Source organism: Branchiostoma lanceolatum, chromosome 10 (genome assembly GCF_035083965.1).
Source record: "Branchiostoma lanceolatum isolate klBraLanc5 chromosome 10, klBraLanc5.hap2, whole genome shotgun sequence".
Classification (NCBI taxonomy): Eukaryota; Metazoa; Chordata; class Leptocardii; order Amphioxiformes; family Branchiostomatidae; genus Branchiostoma; species Branchiostoma lanceolatum.
The window spans coordinates 3745029-3761840 of NC_089731.1; the positions used below are offsets into that span (position 1 = coordinate 3745029).

Below are 16812 nucleotides of genomic sequence, written 5' to 3' on the forward strand. Positions count from 1 at the left end.
GATATGCTGATAAAGCTACAGACCAATTGTTTTTTTTACAATCGCACCATTTCTATGTTTCCTGTATAATTGCCCCACATATCATACCATTGATTCTCCACAATCTGAACGTAATTTGACCTTTGAAACAAGTCGAACAGCTTTATGCTTAGGTGTGACACTGACAGGTTGTGCAGGGACTCTTCTCTCATTATTAAGCAACAATAATAAGTCATTATTGCTCTGAAGAGGATAACCTATGATGCCTGCAGTTGGTTGTTTGCACCTCTTGTTTTATACACAAATGTATTAACGTTCCTGTTGTAGGAAAACATCCTGCGAAGAAGACCACACTCGTAACACAGAGAGGTGGGAAGGGTCTAATGGCGACGTTTTACATCCGGGACACGGTGACGTCGCAGACACCTTAACAGCATCCGTTGAAGAGGAAGTCCTTCTATCTCCCGAATCAGATCTATCTGTACTAGTGGATTGCAGAGAGACTGTTTTCTGAGTTTTAAGTAAGCTCTTTAATTCTTGTTGTAAATTACATCGTAAATTCATTCTCAGGGAAATGTAAGTGTAAGATAATTCGTCAAAAAAATTAAATTGTTATTCGTAGCCCAAAAATGGCAATCAATGCAATGGGTCCCACATTACTGCTATATTTCTGTGACGTTCGGCGCAAATTCATAATTAAGGACCAGCCTTTTATCAAAAAGTATAATATTCCAATAAAGCCGAAGATTTCGGTTTCCTATGGCAATTCTATGCATCATACCGCTGATTCTCTACAATCTAAAAGTACAGACAAGTCAAGTTCTGACGACAAAAGTTTGTCTTCTTCCTTCAGTCCTTCTGGTCTTGAACAAGTTGAAGTCTCCTCAGGTAAAAGAGCTTTCCCGTTCATATTGGACAGGCTTCCGTTTCTCTGGATGTCGTCAGGTTGGGACTTCGTTGAAAGTTTTCTATGGAGAGCATAAAGGTGAAAATTGAGCATACTCGTCTCAACAGCACACAGGCTAGCAACTTACAATAGGTAAATATAAATGCCTTTCTGAGGTCGTGGTGGCAATGGGTAATGCATGGTTAATCTACTCTTTTAAACCGCCTTTTACCTCCCAGGGTGAAGCCAGGTACCCATTTTTCGCGTGGGTGGAGTCAGGAAGGTGGTATTAAGTGACTATCCCAATGACATAACGTCTTACTCTCACGCAGAGGAGGGGTTCCGGCAGGTTTTGACGCGTTTTTAGACGTTTTTGTCGGGATTTCTACTTTGTCATTTGTCTATACAAAAGAAAATGACAAAGTAGAAAGCCCGACAAAAACGCCTAAAAACACGTCAAAAACCTGCCGGAACCCCTCCTCTGCTTGGAGAGCAATAACGTCTAGGAATGGAACCTATGACCTCTCGATCCAGAGTCCGTTAGCCTTACCATTTCAGCTATCGGCGCCACTTAAGCGGCCTACTACATGTGCGTATATCGCTCGTTCTCATTTAAATGTACACATTTTGTAATCTCCGTTACCGTTAGAAGTAAGACGTTCCTGGCATTAAGATATGCCACATATAAGGTACCAAACTGCCGTTTTTAAAAGCTAGAAAAGTTTTAAGTCGTCATAAAAACTACAGTTTGACATCTTATATGTGGCGTATCCTAATGCCAGGAACGTCTTATTTCAATCGGTAACGGAGATTACAAAATGTGTACATTTAAATGAGAACGTGCGATATATAAGGAGACAGCTAAAATCCCTGCCTGCGACAGAATTACAACTAATGCAAAACTAATAGGACAATCCATTTTTTCACTGTTCTACATGTAAGGCCATGTACATGTTGCTTTGATTAATTTTCGTACGTTTCCAAAAATAGCTTTTTTTTCGAAAACTTTTTTATTCGCAAACTCGCATCAGTTTTGGGGTTCCCAGAGGATGTCATCCATATAATCAAAACAACACGGCCTAACTGAAAAAAAGGTGCTATCAGTATCCTTTAGAAGTCGACGGTCAGTAGTCTGCCTGAAAATTTTAGAACAAACAGTTTTAGGACGCTTCGTGACGCTACTGTAAAATTGTTGCTAATCATACATCCTACGTATACTCCATACGTTAATGTTTGTTCTTACAATGATACTTTACGACAAGCCAGTTCCATAATTATTAAGGTAGAAAGGCGTGTAAGTGGGTAGATGTAGGCCCCTAACTGTTAACAGTTCTTGTCCAGACTATGCTTTGGATGTTTTGTTCATCGCCACCCTATGTTAGTGTTGTGATTGGTACGGTTCGATGACCTATGATGTAACGAGGTCACCCTCGTACTAGGCTTGTTCGCCATGTTGTTATTCCATTGAGATGTCCATTACAGCTCGTCTCCTCATCATCGCACTCGTTGCATGTGTCTTTGAGTCGTCGCGTACGTGTTTTACAGATGACGCATGTCTTAGGGCCTTCACCTTTGACAAAATGCCTACAATGCATCCATTGCTCATGCGCAGTTGGAATCGTGAACACGCTTATTGCAGATTCGTGTAGCGTCAAGTAGAAATTGAGTCATTTGACGCAGCTAAAATAAGTTAATAACAATCTGGGCAGGAATATGCAACAAAGACTATTGTTGATAATGATATTTTAAAAATTCTAACCGTTGGTTGATGGCCTCGATAATTTCTTTCTGTCTCTCCTCTGTGATTGGATATCTCCATGCAAACATCACGCCTACGAAGGCCAGGACTGACGTACACGTGGATAACAGAATCCGCATGGCGCTTCCTACCGTGTCAGGCTGAGTACAGGATCCTAGTTTGTAGCCTCCGATTCTGCAGCGGGAACACAAAGGAAATGCAATAGATGTCACAGCAAACTCTGTACCTATGTCTTTATTCTTGAGGGAAGCAAGGATCGTCATGGAATGATGATAGGAGAAAACTTAAGATCGTAAGCAGCAGCTGCGTAAAGATGGCCCCGGTTCTTCGGATACTAACAGTAAGACTTTGCCGTCATCGAAGACCGGAAAATAAATTCAAAGTGATCTGGAACCAGTTTAGCTCAAATGAACTTAATGAAGAGATCAGCCAATCTCCCTCTGGTCATGACTGACAGACGATATATACAGTATTTACAGGTTCACTGTAACGGTGAAATTCCCCTAGCTCTTTTCGACAAGTACATTGAACAGTGGACCTGTACAATTCCTAGAATCCTTGGAGACTGCGCACAATACTATACCATTAGGCTCGACCCTGAGGCGTCGCCAAAATAGTAGCGGTACTCACTCCAGCCCGAGGGTGGCGGTGATCAGTCCAACGGTGATGGCGAGACTGTCAGTAGACAAGAAGATGGCGACGAAGGGAGTGTGCAGTCTTTCACCTGTCTGTAGGTGGTAGTCCTCTATAATGTCACTGATTATCAACCTGTGTGCATGGGCATTTTGTGTTTGTTTACATATTTCACTAGTGTCAATAAGGCCATTATTGAACAAAGGAGCGGGTGTCCTAGCGGGTTTCCTCAAGTTTCTATAAAGCATTCTTAAGTTATGGGTATTTGGCCAATAACAGGCATGTCTTAAATCAGTTTCACTTTCATGTAAAACGTATCTTCTTCATCACCATTAACGCACATCAGAAAATTGCTTCGGCTGAAATAACGTGAGTAATGTGAGGTATAGGATAAAACCTTACGTATGCTGATATGTACACGACTGCCCTCTAAATGTATTTCATTTCTCACCAAACCGACACATTTTCGTTAGTGTCTGCATGTAAATTCGATCACTTACCATGGTATAAGAATTTGTGCCAGCGCCGTGAAGCCAATGCCCACGGTAACTGCATAAACAGAGAAGCTTCCGTTCGGTATAAACTGAAACCCAATGTACACTGGGATTGCAGCCTGCAACGAAAAAAAATACAAATTCACTTTTCTAAAGCTCAAGATCTGACCATAGGGATGTTCTAGGACACCATATTGGCTTCCAATAAGACAAACAGAACTAGAAAGGCAACATTTGCAGGAGTAAATGCAACATGTATCGCCCATTTCCCTCAGTCCCATGCAAAAAGCGACTGTGGCATCGAGGCTTACGTTTGTTATATGTCTGCAATGTTGGTATTTGAATAAATAATTGAATTGAAGACCAGTCAGAAATGGATCTCTCCCAATTTGAAACCCTATACATGGATGGGCTCTTCCAGGCGCCCATACCTATACTGGACCATTAAAAAAACACCTCCACCAAACAAAAGTGGACCTTCTTGATAATCAACCAAGCCCAAAATTGAATTTAAAAAAAATGTCCCCCTCATACAAGAATGGACTCTTCCAGCTATGTGTGGACCAGCACGTGTCATGCAAATTTCCGAATGTGAAGAAGTGAAATCTTGCTGAAGATCTGGATTTCTCCCGCGAAAGAATTTTCGCAAACCGAGAGTCCAGACAATTGTTCATTACGCAAAGGTTTCACAAATTTCGGCTAAACGTACCGCAAATTTCTGATGCGTATTTCGTGACCTGTACTGTAACACATACCACCATTTAAAAAAAACCTTACTAAAGAAAGGATACACAATCAATTGTAGGGATATAAGCGTATTCTTGGTGTAAGTGAAAAAAAATGTTATTGCTGTATATATGTATGATTGTATGTACACACAGAGAGGAATATAGAGCAATAGATTTATGTCGAAAAACACCACCAGAAAAGGCGTAGATTTTGAACCTTCTCAATTGCACATAAATTCATTAGGACACAACATCAACACTAGAAAGGCATCATTTGAGACAGCAAATACAGAATATTTTCTCACCTTTCTCACGCGGCGGACATGATAGAATGAAAACGAGGCCCTTGTGGCAAACAATAGACCGATCCTAAATGTCAATCACAATTAGCAGTTTAGCCAATTATTACCTGATGATTAGAGAATCAACCAATGATGAAGTGGCTGCATGTCCGTCAAATATTTGCATTTCTATGTTTTTATTTTGCATTTCTACGTTTTGACGGAGGAGGACGGGGACAATGGGATCGGTCAATAAAGCTCTAAATTGCTGAATCTTTTTTGTGCATTACATTAGTTATGATATTGATACTTGGACATCATATTTTAAAACTTAATGTGATTTTGGAGGAAAACTAAATCTGTACATCATTTTTGTTTCTTTGCCTCATTGGCCTCGTCTTCATTCTATCATGTCCGCCGCGTGAGAAAGGTGTATGTCCCCCGCTCAATGATTACGCGCACAAATCACAGGTCAGGTCCACGTGGGACTTGGGGTCACTGACCTTTAGGTCGTGTTGTTTACGTTCGCACCTGGCCATATGAATAAAAATGTGACCATATATGGCAACACCATATATGGTCATAGGAGAAAAATTGCCGATCTTCTCCCCAAAACACCCTCCAAAATAGTTTTTTGAAGTGGTGTATTCCGAAAGTGCGAATGGGGGTCTTTGAATATTTGTTCAATGTACCCCCATTGCATTTCAGGTCATTTAGATGTATTTCCAGAGCACAGGAGGCCAATATGTACGTTTTTGGTAAGAAAAACCTCAATAAAATCGTTTTAAAGACATTTATAAAAAAAATGAAGAAAAAAAACACACCCCAGGGTATTTACCCACTCTACCTGTATACCAAATTTCAGCTCAGTTGGTCCAGAGTCGATTTGAAGATTTGACAGGAGAAAGAAACATTACGAACACAGTATGTTGCGCCCAACATTTTGCTGGGGTTAGTTTTGACCAAACTGGACCACTCGTAAACTTTCCAGGATAACTTAATTAACAATGAGCCAATCTCGGTAAAATCCTATGAGAAGTTATAACATAAACACAAACAAACTCCTAGGAAAAAATTTGTTTTAGACTAGAAATGTCAAAATGGCACATGTTGATATACACCTGGGGTCAGTTTTGACCCCATACGGTGGTTTGAGGGTCAACCAAACAGCGGCTATAACATAGGGTTTCATGGACTTACCAGCTCGAAGCAAACGTAGGAAATCCTCTTCCCAAGTTTGGACACAACCCAGCCGATAATAGGCACGGCTATCGCTGATGACGCCTTTAGGAGAAACCTAATATTAGTGTCATCAAAGCACAGAATTCTCTAGATCTACAAAATGGACAAAATATGGCAGAAAAGATATACATGTATAGCAAGAGCAAACAGTGTAGAGACAGGAGGCTTCAGAATCTTTCTGCAACTTATTTACAATAATAATAATGGTTTTAATTGGCTAATTTTCATTATCCGTGCAATGGCAGCCTTTCTAGTGCTGATAGGTGCAGGGTTTACAATCACATAATACACATGGGCCCCCTGCGAAGTCGGAGCACCTAGGGATCTCGCGGCTGCCGCAGTCCCCACACTCAGGAGAGTGTGCCTCATCGTGGTGCAGGGGTGAACTCAGGGTAACGCAAAAACATCTGCAATCCCTGAGGCCAATGGGTGCACGTGGAAGCCACTGGGTTAATCTCCCACAGGTGGATAGTCATGTATATGGCAACCGATTACGAAAACCTCAGTGCGAAGGTCTCAACCTGCCAGAGGACTAACTCAGAGCGGGACGAGGCGTGTTGATAGTTTTAGTGACACTTCTGGAGGAGGACAGCCTATGACGTCTCATCGACCGAAGCTCTTGTCCCCCAAATACCGTACTAACATTGCAACATGGAATGTTAGAACTCTTTATCAAGCTGGTAGAATTCATCAAGTAGCTGCAGAGATGAAAAGATTAGATTTAGAAGTAGTTGGTTTAAGCGAAACGAGATGGTTAGGAAGTGGCAAGACTACCCTGCAGAGTGGAGAAACCTTCATTTACTCTGGCCTTCCAGAGGAACACCCGACACATGTAAGAGGAGTAGGATTCATCATGTCAAAGAGGGTCTGCATGGGGGGGTCCTGGCAACGCTTAACGGTAAATTCAGGCCAGCCGATAACGCTTAACGGTAAATTCAGGCCGGCCGATAACGCTTAACGGTAAATTCAGCATTTTTAGAACATTAGATACCTCTGAAGACGACGGTTTTTTGCCACTAGTCGTCCTGATCTTGTGGCAAGAGACCTATTACGCTATGCCATTCTCGCACGCCTGCTCCGAACCCTTTAAATTCGGCGGCGACAGGAAATTTCATGATCACGATGACGAGCGCCGAAGGCGCGACGAAAATTTTCAAATCTTGACCCTCTGAAACGCTATTTCCTGCATTCTGAGGGGGGGATTTTGCTGAAGAGTAAGCTAAGTTTTATGACATCTCTGTTTGAAAAAAAAAATACAAAAGAGTTTCAGCTTGTTTTTTGAGGGCCAGGGGCGTCACGCCCTCCAGACTTCGCCGGAGCTGCGACATGCTCCCGGGGAAAATCCCTGACACCCTGAAACGCTATTTCTTGCATTTCGATGGGCAAATATTACTGGTAATTTAAGTTGAGTTTAATGATATCTCTGTTTGTGAAAAAATACAGACGATTTTCAGCTTGAGTTTGGGGGTCGACGCCCTCCTGACAATATTTTTCGACGGAGGCCCGGCATGCACCCGGGGAAAATTTTAAAATCTTCAACCGCGAAACGCTTAATTTCCTGAATTTTGAGGAGAAAACTTTGCTGGTAGAGTGAAAAATAGAAGTGTTTTAGCTTGAAATTTTGTGGGGGGCGCCCTACCGACATATTTTCGCCGGAGCCGTGTGCTCCCTGGAGAAAATTTTGAAATCTTGACCCACTGAAATGCTTTTTCCTGCGTAACGAGGAATTACTCAATAACGCTTAACGTTGAATTCAGGATGACAAATAACGCTTAACGAGGAATTAAAACGACCAGTAACGCTTCACGATTAATATACCGATAACGCTTAACGGTAAATTCAGGGCGGCCGGTAACGATTAACGGTGAATTAAAATCGCTCATAACGCTTCACGAAAAAGGGCATGCAGACCCTCGTCAAAGGCTAGTGCACGGAGTCTGAAGGAGTGGGAACCTATCTCAGAGAGGATCATCATGGCAAGGTTCTCATCCCGCTGTCAAGACACCACAATCATACAAGCTTACGCCCCTACCAACGATGCAAGCGAAGCAGATAAGGAAAGTTTTTACGAACAGTTGCAAGCCACCATGGCCAAACGTAAGAGGAGAGACATCACCATTCTCATGGGGGACATGAACGCCAAAGTGGGATCAGCAGACAGTGGCAATGAGAGAGTGATGGGGAAGCATGGCGTAGGGACCATGAACCAGAACGGAGAGCTCTTTGTCGACTTCTGCTCCTTGAACGACCTGGTAATAGGTGGCACCTTGTTTCCACACAAGGAGAGCCACAAAGTGACCTGGAGATCACCCGATGGATCCTTTGAGAACCAGATAGACCACATTGCGATATCTAGACGGTGGCGGGGAACCTTGCTAGACTGCAGAATAAAGAGAAGTGCGGATGTTGGTTCGGACCACCATCTGCTCCTGGCTACATGCAGGATACGTCTCGCCGCCTGTAGGAAGAAACCACAGAAGACAATTAGGTATGACGTAGACAGGCTGAAAAACCCGGAAACAAAACAGGAGTTTGTACTTACCTTGGCAAACCGCTTTGATGCCCTACGATACAAGTCAGATGAAGAGGAAGAGGTAGAGGACGATGAAATCGAAACGGAATGGTCTGTCATCAAAGAGGCATACACAAGCACATGCGAGGAGGTTCTGGGAAGGGTTAAGCGAGAGAAGAAGGCTTGGATGAGTCAAGGCACATGGGAGAAGGTGGAGGAAAGACGCAACCTAAAAGCGAACATTGACACCAGCAGAACCAGGAACCAGAAGGCCAACGCTATGAAGCTCTACAACAGAGCAGACCGGGAGGTAAAGAGAAGCTGTAGGAAAGACAAGAGGAAGTGGATCTCGGACAAGGCCACTGAGGTAGAAGAGGCCGCTTCCAAGCAAGACATGAAAACCCTCTACAGAATCACAAAGACACTGAGTGGTAAAAGAAGACAGATCGACAAGCCAGTCCAGGATAAAGACGGTCAACTGCTAACTGTAAAGGAGCAACAAATGGAACGCTGGAGAGAACACTTTGAAGAGATCCTCAACCGCACACCTCCACCGGATCCAGCGGAAGTAGAACCTCCAACGGATGTGCTTGATATACGCACCGGACCACCAAGCAAGGCAGAGATCCGTAAGGCCATCGCCTCACTTAAGAATGGCAAAGCGGCAGGAATAGATAGGATCCCCCCGGAGGCCTGGAAAGAGGCAGGCAGTCTGTCAGTTGAAGCCCTTTACCCTCTCCTTATTAGAATATGGCAGGAAGAAAGGATTCCCTTAGATTGGAGGAAAGGCATCCTGGTTAAACTACCCAAGAAAGGAGACCTGACCCAGTGCAAGAACTGGCGTGGCATAATGCTTCTCTCAGTCGCCAGCAAACTACTATGCAGGATAATTCTTAACCGGACAGCAAATGCCATGGAATGCAAACTCAGGGACAACCAAGCAGGCTTTCGTCCAAACAGATCCTGTAGTGACCAGATAGCAACTTTAAGAATCATAGTAGAACAATCTGCAGAATTTAATTCACAGCTGTACGCCGTCTTTGTGGATTACGAGAAGGCCTTTGATTCGCTTGACAGGTCCACTCTCTGGAACATCCTGGATCACTATGGAATCCCCACAAAAATCATCAGCATGGTCAAAGTCTTTTACTACAACTTCCAAGCTCAATTGCAAGTATCTCACGGAGGTGATCTCACAGAACCCTTCAACATGACCACCGGAGTGCGACAGGGATGTTTATTAAGCCCGCTACTGTTCATCACTGCACTGGACTGGGTAATGAGGGAAACCACGAAGGAAGGAAGAACAGGAATACAGTGGACACTGACAACTATGTTAGATGACTTAGACTTCGCGGATGATCTCGCCTTGTTGAGCCACAGCATCAGCCAGATGAGGACGAAAACCCAGAAGCTAGAAACAAACTCAAGCCGAGTGGGCCTGAAAATAAGCGCGTCCAAAACAAAGGAGATGAGGGTCAAAACAGTAGGGAATGCCAGACCCGTATGCTGCCAAGGAACGGAGCTAGAGTTGGTGAAGGAGTTCACGTACCTTGGAAGTGTAATCAGCAATGATGGAGGGACCACCAAGGACGTAGAGGCACGCATAGGGAAGGCAAAGGCTTCCTTCGCTCAGCTTAAACCCATCTGGAGGGCTAGGAACATCTCGGTACAAACCAAACTGCGGATCCTTGAAGCCAATGTAAAGTCTGTCTTACTGTACGGTTGTGAAACCTGGGGATTGACTCAACTTAACATCAAGAAACTCCAAACCTTCATCAATTCAAGACTGCGTTTCATCCTCGGCATCTGGTGGCCCAAGAAGATAAGCAACGTAGAGCTCCTTGATAGAACAGGTCAGGAACCGGTCGAAGTAACCATAAGAAGAAGGAAGTGGAGGTGGGTTGGCCACACCTTGAGAAAGCCCCCAGCAGACATTACAAGAACAGCATTAGAGTGGAACCCTCAGGGGAAGAGAAAGAGGGGTAGACCAAGGCTCTCCTGGAGGAGAGGTGTCAAGAAAGACCTTGACAGCGCCAACACCTCATGGCAAGAGGCAAAGAAGACCGCCGGAGACCGGAAGAGGTGGAGACTAACCACTGAGGCCCTATGCTCCCGAAGGGGCGAAGAGGATTAAGTCAAGTAAGTCAATACACATGGGCAACAGATACATATTTGCTCCACGCTTGCATTTTGTGGAACTGTCGCAAGAGTCTGGGCGGCTGCCATTCGGTGCCAATAGGGACTTCATTGGCACCAGGGGACTTCAATACGACCTTCCCCAACCATTCACACCTGGGTGGCGCTGACAAGATTCGAACCCGGGACCACTTGGGTCTGAGCCGAACGCGGTGCCGTTACGCCACACGAACCCACAGTATTTGTCTATATTTGTACTAACGTTAACTGTATTTCAAAATATCAACATGCATATGATTGCCTCAACTTGTCGCACAAAACAATAATCTGGAAGATTTGTTTCTTACCATGAAAACTAGGATGACGTTCTCTATCTGGTCTTCCAGATCCAGACTGTACTGTACATAGAGGGCGATTGAGCCATGTCCGATCTGAAAATAAACATGTCATGGCTTTTAACAGGAACATCCTGTTTCGATTTTTTTCGTGTTCAGGTTCACATCAAATGATCATAGAGTGTTGCAGGTTTTTATTCTTAGTTTTGTATCAAAATCTATCAGAAAAACACTGTGAAGCAAAAGTCCTCGATAGAGACCTATTTGAATTCCTAATGCGATACTCACAGCAATAGGGACTTCGATAAAGAAATATGCCAGAAGAAAATACATGTTGGGGCGAAAAGTGAGCACAGTCATCGCCGTCCTGAGAACGTTCTGGCCGCGCTCTCCCCCGGATGTCGCTGAAATATCTAGAACAACAGGCATATCTCTAATGAGTTTACACAGACTTTTGATTATGAAACATATGGAGATATGTGCTCTTACATTTTCACCATCACGAAGCTCTAAGCGAGAATTCGACTTCACTTAGATTATAATTCTTGTAGTAACTTGACAATGTATACACGTATCTGTTAACTCTTCTTTGTTCTGACCTGTACTTATCCCAGTAGTAATACATGTATGTTTACAATAAAGCTATTCACTCATTCATTGATAAACATCTATGCATATTATCAAGTTGGCCAGAAAAAAGGAAGTTTCAGAGAGGGGAGTATCATACCCGACAATCAGTGAAATGTATTAAAACATTAGATTTCACTATTTTTGATCGGGACTGGGCATTCATCAGTACAACCGTACTCGCACCTTTTCTCTCAGTTGTTCCAAAGACGATCGCTGACAAGCTTAACATCAGCAGACAGCACAGAGTTGCTGAAGAGATCATGTAGCCGGTTCGCTAAGGAAACGCCACGAAAAAAAAAATAGAACAACACATGCCATGACTGAAGAAAACTGCACATGTTTTAATTAATACAAGGACATGATCTTGTCTGACGTAGATTGATAAGGAACGGGCGTTGAATCAAAACAGTTTCTTCGGAGGGAAGAGAGAATACTTAAGTTGCTGAGACTACGTATACAGTCGAAATGTTTATTTTAAAACGTCTTTTAGATACTCCCAGTCAGTAGTATGGAAGCGAATCCAACATTTGAAAATTTGGCTCCAAATAGGCGATAATGAGATGCCAATGAGGGTGAGCAGGGTTACATTGGCAATCCCTGAAAGCGTGTGATTGGGGTAATCGGAGACTATCTACATCAGGGCGCATTAACCTTTCTTCAACCGGTACGGGGAGCGATATCGACTTCCGGCAACCTTTGACCCATTGATGACGTCACACGTGCTTAAAGGTACATGCCCCAAGCGATCCGGGTTAGATAGCTGAGAGGAGTGATCATGAGCCATTCAGTCTTTAGTTTTAATGACTCGAGGAGAGTTTAATTGTTCCAACGTTTTCTGAAGGGGGCTACAAGTGTGCATAAACTAACCGTCATCTCTAAAGACGGTTCGTCCTCAGAACTGTTGGTACTGCTGTTAGCGCTGTAGGTGACGTTGTCACAATGACCGTACTCGGAGCGTCTGTACGACGCCAGGATCTGACCGTGCATTGCCGTTCCCGCAACCACCCCTCCAATGATGACCATGGACCCTGAGAAAATGAAAAACATAGCGCTGCTATATCTCGTGCACTGCCCAAAATCGTCCACAACAACCCGTTAGGGGGCCCCAAATATAATCATTTTGAGGTCTCATGATATCAAAACATGCTAACATACCAAGTACAAGTATCAAGACAATCCACTCAGGCATTCTCGAGGGATATTAAGCATGCAAATGAATCCCTAATTTGCATAATTAATGGGAAAATACTGTAATTTCATAGTCGTAAATGACAGGTATTTCATTGTTGCAGCACTAAGTTAATGTGGACATTATCAGACATTATAAATCATGCAAATGAGGGCCTCATTTATTAGTATGATTATAGTACTTACTGTACATGATGGCCGAGTCTCTCTCGGAGCTATCGTCGCTTAGAAACATCAGAAACGTACGGTAGGAAATTGAAAACCCCTGAATGAAAACGGTCCATGTCATTGTCAAACGTTATCCACAAACGATACCATAAGCCAGTTTAGATATATACATTCAGATTTGACAACACTCAAAATGCAAGAATAGATAAATACATTAGATATTTGATTCTTATCAGAAAATATACTGAATCTCACATATAGCCCGACTCCGAGTCAACTCATCAGTGACTTGGAGTCGACTCGGAAAACGCTTGTGTAATCCAAGCCAATGACATTTATATCATAACGACGATTACATACAACGTTACAGCTATAGAGATTGCATCGTCTGCAAATATACGTGTATAGTTCTAAAAAAAAGCTCGACGGAGTTTGTAAATCAGACTTACCGACCAGGCGAGCACCATGACAGTGTACAGTATGATGTACCAGGCCAGCCTTCCGTTCGTTCCAACATCCGGGACATACCAGATCAACGCGTTCGTTACAGTCATCAACAGAGTCGATACTACAATCCTGAAAAAAAATCACATGCAGAAAATTTCAGAATTGTGCCGAAATAAGTCTTCATCCTATCGGAACATTCATAATAAATAACAAAAAGGGAAACGATGTCTCTTAAAACTGTTGTTGTTGTTGTGGTCTCTGTTACACCGCTGTCTCGTCGGTCTATGGTCACTTGTGCTTTAAAACACAAAGACACATAAACACATGTACAGACAAGCGGCGCGTCGTTAAGGGCAACACGCGGGTACTGGAAAGGTGCACGTGTTTTGCCACCTGTCAATTGTGCGTGTACTTTGCCCTGTTCTGTTATCGGTTACTTTGAAAGTATGTCAAACACTGCATCCCTCTGCACTGACGTGTAGACTTAAGAATTCGTAAATATAACGTTTCTATCTATTAACACCTGTAAGAAAATATGATTGCAGCAATCCTAACTTATCCTAAGTAAAATCGCATTTGTACGTTACCATGGTTTCGTCTTTCCCCATCGTGTGTTTGTCCTGTCAATCAACGGGCCTATGACGACATTGCACAAGATGTCCACTACCCTGCTGCCGAAAATGATCGTCGTTGCAAATAAAGGTGGCATCTGGAATGTAACGATAGATCCACATAGTCCATGTAACCTTTCAGTAAATACCTTTGATTTAAGTAACGCCATTTGAATCTAAGATGGGGAAGAATATAGACGACGATATCTTCAACTACACACATGTGGCATGGTGTGCTGTAAATGCATTTTTAAGTTCGCGGTGATTTAATTTAGCGGTAATGAGAAAATGGAGTGTTCGTGGTTTGCATGAGTTCGCGATAAGGCTATGGCCAGCATTGGCCACATACATGTAGTGCTGTGATGAAAACACCGGCGCCCTTACGTAATCTCCAAGCACATCTACACGGGGCTCGAAAATCGTATATGCTAGCCAGAGAAGCTCCAGTCAGCCAGATAAGCTCCAGCCAGCCCCGTGACTGGAGCTTCTCTGGCTAGCATATACGATTTTCGCGCCCCGTGTAGATCTGCTTGGAGATTAGCCTTTCACGGACTGCCAGTCGGAAACCACCGTCCGACTAGCGACTTAGCAAGGGTGCTACAGACGGACAGTACAGTTGCCTCCAACACATGATGATACTGTACAATGTATATTACGTGCATGTAGTGCTTAGAAAAGGTGGTAGGCGAGCAGACAACAGAATGGTGAAGAGGTCACCGCGAACGTAAAATCACCGCGAAGTTAAGTGCATTTACAGGATGATGAGAATAACATTGATAGCTTTACCTGTGCCACGTCCACCAGGAAAATGCTAGTGTAAGCCCCGAACACAATCCATAGGATCTCATTTCCAACCCCCCCGAAAGCGTAACATAACTTCGCCACGACAGACAGGGGTTTCGTTGTCTTTGCTAGATCGGTCATGCTGCTAGATCGTAATGGGTCGGCTGCGCTGGTAACTGAGAACAAATAATAATAATGATTTTTATTGGTCAGAACTTATTACCCGCAATGGCAGCCTATTAGCGCTGAATTTATGCAAGGTATTACAGGTTTCACACAATACACAACATATATAATATCTTATCCACACATGCATTTAGTGGAACTGTCGCAAGGTTCTGGGCGGCTGCCATTCGGCGCCACCAGGTGACCTCAATACGACTTTCCCCAACCGAAGTCAGGTACCCAAAGAATAAATGAGTTCGATAATGACAGCAAAACGACTGGTAGATTTTGAACTGGAGAAAGAACCTATTCCAGGAGGCTTGATTTTAAACCTCCTTGCTCTTCTTTTACTGGCCTCTACTCTACTCGTTATCTGTTTACTGTGCTATAGGTTCAAAGGTCATCAACCGGACAAAAACTAGGTCACGACAGGAGTAATGTTATCTAGGGTTACCCTTTGCGAATTAAATGTTGTCATTTTCAAGGAAATTATTCTAAACCCAACTGAAGTTATGATTTTAGTCCTCTCAGTCTGCTTACATGTCCAGTCTTACATTGTTATGCATCACCTGCCCATTGAGTACGGGCTCAACTGACCATCTGGAGAAATTTCTAGAATTGCTGACCGTCAGAGACTGACTTACGCACTTCGAATCCTAAATCATGGCCATGGGCACAGACTGAGGAGAACAGCTTACAAAAGTGACATACCTGTTTGAACCGGCAAGCTATCAGGAAGGTAAAACTGATGACTGGCAGATTTCCTGCTCCAAGCGCTACAGGCAGGTGTCACCAACCAGAATCAATATTTATTTGCGCATGCGCGGGTTGAGATTGCGGAGGGGCGAGGTTCGCTGATTTCTATCTCTCGGTTATGTATAAATACGATGTCTTTTTGCTCGTTTTCCTTGCCTTTATGTGCGTGGTTTGCGCGAAACAACACATTTACTGCGCAGCTTGGGTTGTTGTCTACCCCTGCCTGAGTTGAAATAAACCATGCCTGAAGATACAACAATGAAGTGTTTTGGGTTAAGTGACTGATGTCGGTTCAAAGGTCAGTATTGAAAAGAGACCATCAAAATTGGGTCACCGGGCTAAGGTAAACAGGGGACAAGGCCGTTCAATACCCGACGCCTTATTTTGAAGGGAATGGCCATACCGGTACCAAATCACGGACTTTCTAGTGCGGTATGTTGTGGCCAATATCTGTTTAGCCGATTAGGCCACAGCAAGTAATTTTTATGGATGACATCAGCGCGCTCATTAATTTTCGCCTGATTTCGAAATAAAAAACAAGAAATTTCATTGCCCTCCGACGGTGGTCAACATGTCAAAAATGGGCAAATATCATCGACGGTCGTAAACGTTGACATATGAACACCCAGTGTGGTTCCTGCCCATGATGGTATAATAACAAGCTGTTTTCTGCATTTGTTCTTGCAAGGACATTATATAAATAATATTTACTGAGCTGTGTACACAAGGTGTTTTATGGCATATGAATACCCAGTGTAGTTGCTTCAGATGATGGTACAACAAGCTTTTTCTGCATTTGTTGTAGTTTGTCTATTGAGATGTACATGTATACACATCTACAATGACATGTTTACTGTTGAATCAAGGAGGTTTTATATTATGTACGGAACCTCATTGGTTCAATACAGGAATAAAAGACCTGTTGGTTATGATATCATATTTCGTCACCTCAATTCTTGTTTAACAAGATTTATGATCTCAAGATTTGAAAATATAGGAATCTTGTTTTTTTTTGCCCGCCTTGTTTTTTTTCCGCCCTATCTCATTAATTTTGGAGTCTGCGGAGGATGTCATCC

The 16812-nt window shown here is 43.2% G+C and overlaps 1 protein-coding gene across 1 annotated transcript; it reads right to left on the minus strand.

Annotated features, from left to right (window-relative positions):
• Window positions 1-11344: 11344 nt before the first annotated feature.
• LOC136443862 (sphingosine-1-phosphate transporter MFSD2B-like) lies at window positions 11345-13536 on the minus strand. The gene is made up of 5 exons (XM_066441231.1): window positions 13424-13536; window positions 12993-13071; window positions 12486-12646; window positions 11791-11892; window positions 11345-11401 (listed from the first exon to the last, which is right to left on the minus strand). The coding sequence occupies exons 1-5, from the start codon at window positions 13526-13528 to the stop codon at window positions 11345-11347; spliced, it is 504 nt and encodes a 167-aa protein (XP_066297328.1). The 5' UTR covers window positions 13529-13536.
• Between the last annotated feature and the right edge of the window lie 3276 nt (window positions 13537-16812).